The sequence below is a fragment of the Gastrolobium bilobum genome, unplaced genomic scaffold (genome assembly GCF_033153095.1).
Source record: "Gastrolobium bilobum isolate Gb01-03AN ecotype WA unplaced genomic scaffold, APGP_CSIRO_Gbil_v1 utg15185, whole genome shotgun sequence".
NCBI lineage: Eukaryota > Viridiplantae > Streptophyta > Magnoliopsida > Fabales > Fabaceae > Gastrolobium > Gastrolobium bilobum.
In genome coordinates, this window is record NW_026898558.1 from 60384 (window position 1) to 64271 (window position 3888).

At 36.6% G+C, this 3888-nt stretch overlaps 1 protein-coding gene across 1 annotated transcript; it reads left to right on the plus strand.

Moving 5' to 3' along the window:
• The first annotated feature begins 2305 nt into the window (after window positions 1-2305).
• Window positions 2306-2871, plus strand: LOC133317383 (protein MAIN-LIKE 2-like). The gene is made up of 2 exons (XM_061519242.1): window positions 2306-2481; window positions 2583-2871. The coding sequence occupies exons 1-2, from the start codon at window positions 2306-2308 to the stop codon at window positions 2869-2871; spliced, it is 465 nt and encodes a 154-aa protein (XP_061375226.1).
• Window positions 2872-3888: the final 1017 nt, after the last annotated feature.

Below are 3888 nucleotides of genomic sequence, written 5' to 3' on the forward strand. Positions count from 1 at the left end.
GTATTCAAGGCTATTCTTCCATATTTTATACTTCCATTTGGGGCCTAAGTAATGCTCATTTTATGAGAAATTTCATTGAAAGATCTTCATATATACATACTCCCAAGGTTGAGTGTGTATTAAATATTAAGTCATTGATAATCGTTACATGAAAAGTTATGATCTCAAGCAATCAACTCAAAAGACTAATTATTTGAAGAATGCAAAGAAAAATCACTTTTGAAGAGAATGTGGAGATAACAAACACTTAGAAATTAAATTAATCTTTCTATGATCAACTTTGTCAAAATATCAAGGACAGTAACTAAAGAAAGCTATGGTGTGACTGCAATCTTCACCTTCTCAATCAGATCAGCAGCATCTTCTTCCAAAGCCATCATGATTTCAACCTGTTCAAATATATATGAACATACCAAAACATTTGACAATGCACCTGTTGCATTGGTTAATACTTATTTTCTATCATACAACTAAAAGGTACTGTTTAATATTTGAGGCCTCACAGTGTCTAGAGAATAAGCACCCAAATCTGCAAATTTAGTTTGGGGAGTCAATGTGGCTTCATCAATGGAAAGTTGCTTTGCAATGGTGCTTTGGAGTTTGGACAATTTGCAAAGTTTTTGGTTGAGCCTTCAGCCAGTAGATGCAACACATTAAATAAGCCAATAGAGACCTAAGATAGAAATATTTATTATGAGAAAATGTGTGAAATTATTTCAATTGAGCAAGATATTTTAGTTTCAATGCCACCAGCGAGTGAAAAAGATGATGGTGTTGCCCTTTTCAACTGGATTTTATTCACAAGTCTTAGCCCCCCAAACATAGAGCTTCCCTGCATAATAGGTTCTTCATTTGGCGAGTTGTTGTTGTTCTGACGCCAGAATTGAAGGAGAGGGTGGCCATAGAAGTTGACGAAGTGAATAGAACAGAAGCCATACCTTATTTGGGGAAGAATAATTAAACTAGACAAATGTAGCTGCAGAAGAACATTGCTTTTAGATGAAAAAACTTTTAGGCTATATTCTAATGCAGATGTTAAATGGTTCATGTCATTCAGATTATATAATTGTGATTTAGCTTCAACAGCTAAAAGCTTATGAGTTATATAATAGTGATTCAGATTATAAACTTTTACAAAGAAACGTTCCTTATGAGTCTTTTTTTTTTTTTTGGTTCATGAGTCATTCAGAATAAATGGTTCATGAACATTCTGGGCGAATTGCACCAGAAAATGTGCCAGATTATACGGCTTTGTATAACTAAATTAAATAATAAAAGAGTTCTTTTTGGACTCTCTATGTTTTTTTATTCATATAATAAACGGCAAAAAAATTAATTTAATGTTTTTTAATAAAAAAATTACGCATTATTACATTTTTTCAAAAAATTACACATTTATTGTACAATGTCATGTCCCTACTGGGCGTCACATATCACGCCCAAAAGGGGCGTCACGTCCTGGTGGGTCATGCCCAAACCAGGCGTGACATGTGACGCCCAAAAGGGGCGTCACCCACCAGCCCTATAAAAATCCTCATTTTTCTATTTTTACTATTTCACTCTCACTCTAACCTCTCTCTAACCAAATTGTGCTCTCAAGTCAACGGTGAAATTTTCGTACGAAGCTCTGCCAACTTAGGTAAGTTTCTAATACCTGCTATATATACGTTTAAATTACAGTGCTACGTTACAAATATGTTAGTATTTATCGTATATTAGAGACTTAGAAAATAATAATAGTGACTTAAGAATTTTTTACCATGCTATGGATGTTGTAATGACTTAGTATTATTATTTCATTATGCATTAAGGTTTAGCGTATATTAGTGACTTAGAAAATAGTGATAATGACTTCGTAATTTTTGTATGATGTTATGAATGCGGTAGTGCATTGAGAACTTTTTAAAGACTTAGGTGTTATTATTAGTATACAATTATGAAATTATTAGTGACTCTGGGTTAAATATTATGTCATTACGATTTAATTAGTGTCCGTGGTTTCCGTCTTATTTAGTTACAAATAAATTAGTGTACAACGTATTAATATTATGTCATTAATTACGATTGAAGTAAATACGTAGCATTTATGCTTAATATTTTTGGGTAATAAATTAGGGTATAGCTTAATTAATTTGTACGTAAAATTTGCTGTTATATGTGATTAATTGCAATGTTGTTTTATATTATATAGTTTGTTCTCATGTGTGATTCATCATCATCTGCGGGATCTGCATCGGATCGAGAGCCTACCGATCCTACCATGTACATCATCCCTGGGTCGTATAAAAGGGGGGTCCTTCGTAAAATGACGCAGAGTGCCCATATTTCACAGCGAGTGTGGAATACAGAACATGTGCGAAAGTTGAAAACCAAGTGTGGGAAACCACAAGGGGGGCCACCTACCGGCAATATTCTAGAGGTTGTCGTTGACTACCTCACACAAGCTGGATTTATACATGTTGCACGCATGCGCATATCAAGGTATGCAATTTTCGACTTATGTATTTATGTGATTATGTAATACGATTCGTTAACATGTGATAATTGTATAACTTATCTCAGATTGATGCCCCATTGATTAGTGCTCTGGTCGAGCGATGGAGACCAGAGACACATACTTTCCACATGAACCAGGGTGAGATGACGATCACCTTGCAGGATGTGGCCGGCATACTTGGATTACCTACTGACGACCTTGTCGTTACCAGATCTACAAACGAGGATTGGCCTGCTGTTTGTGCTGCCGTTTTTGGTGCGGAGCCACTGGCCAGTGAGTTTCGTGGATCAGGTGACCTCCGCATCTCATTCTTGGATCGTTTATATACCCGGTGGACTGATGCAGAGGGTGATCATGATTATATAAATTTATAAATTATATAAATTACATAAATTAACCTCATCATGATTACCTAATTTGAGGATGCAACGTCATGCAGTTGCGGGAGTTGCGCGACCACTGGTTCATGGTATACTGGGATTTGTGACGCGCCCATATCACCACCTTCATCTCCTTCTGAAGCACTAGCATCCTCCGCCAGAAGACGTTCTTCCATTGCGATATTTTCATCATCATCGTCGTCGTCTTCGTCATGCATTTCCCAAGTCGGATCATTTTCATCTCCCTCAGAAATGTTACCAACTGGAGAAGCATGAGCGACAGATGTTGGAGGAAGACGAGGAGAATTTAAAGCAACTGACTTCACCGGTACTGGAACATCCTCCGATGCGGCGATGTCGACATACAACTCCATAAAATCTTTCATTGACTAGTTGAAAAATTCTTCCATTATCATCTCCACGTCTTCATCGTCAACCACTTGCAAACTAATGTATTGTTCGGATTGCCATAACCTTGTGGTGATATGAGTGATACATTGGTTACCTTAAAGACTTAAATTTTGCCAAATTCTCTGATGCAGTTCGCCAACGATTGTGTTGCGTTTGATACGTGTCGACTTTTTTCACCTTCAAACATGACACATCGTCGACCTTCTACCTTCCTACCATTGTAATATAACACAACACGAACAGAATTAGAATGTGAACTCATTCTTAAATAAAATAAGAAATAAAAGTCAAATATTAATTTAAAGATAACAATTGTGTTTGTAAGATGTAAGAATTGATGGTAGAGAAGAGATGTGAAGAATGCATAGAGTGGTAGGGATTATATAGAATTTTTTGACCCATTCACGCCCAAAGGGGGCATCAGGGCCGCATGTGTCACGCTCAAATTGGGCGTCACATGTGACGCCCTATTTAGGTCACCCATTAGGGTGTCATGCCGAAATGGGGCGTCACATGTGACGCCCAATTTGGGCGTGACATTGTGCAACATATGTGTAATTTTTTGAAAAAGTGTAATAAATGTGTAATTTTTTTATTAAA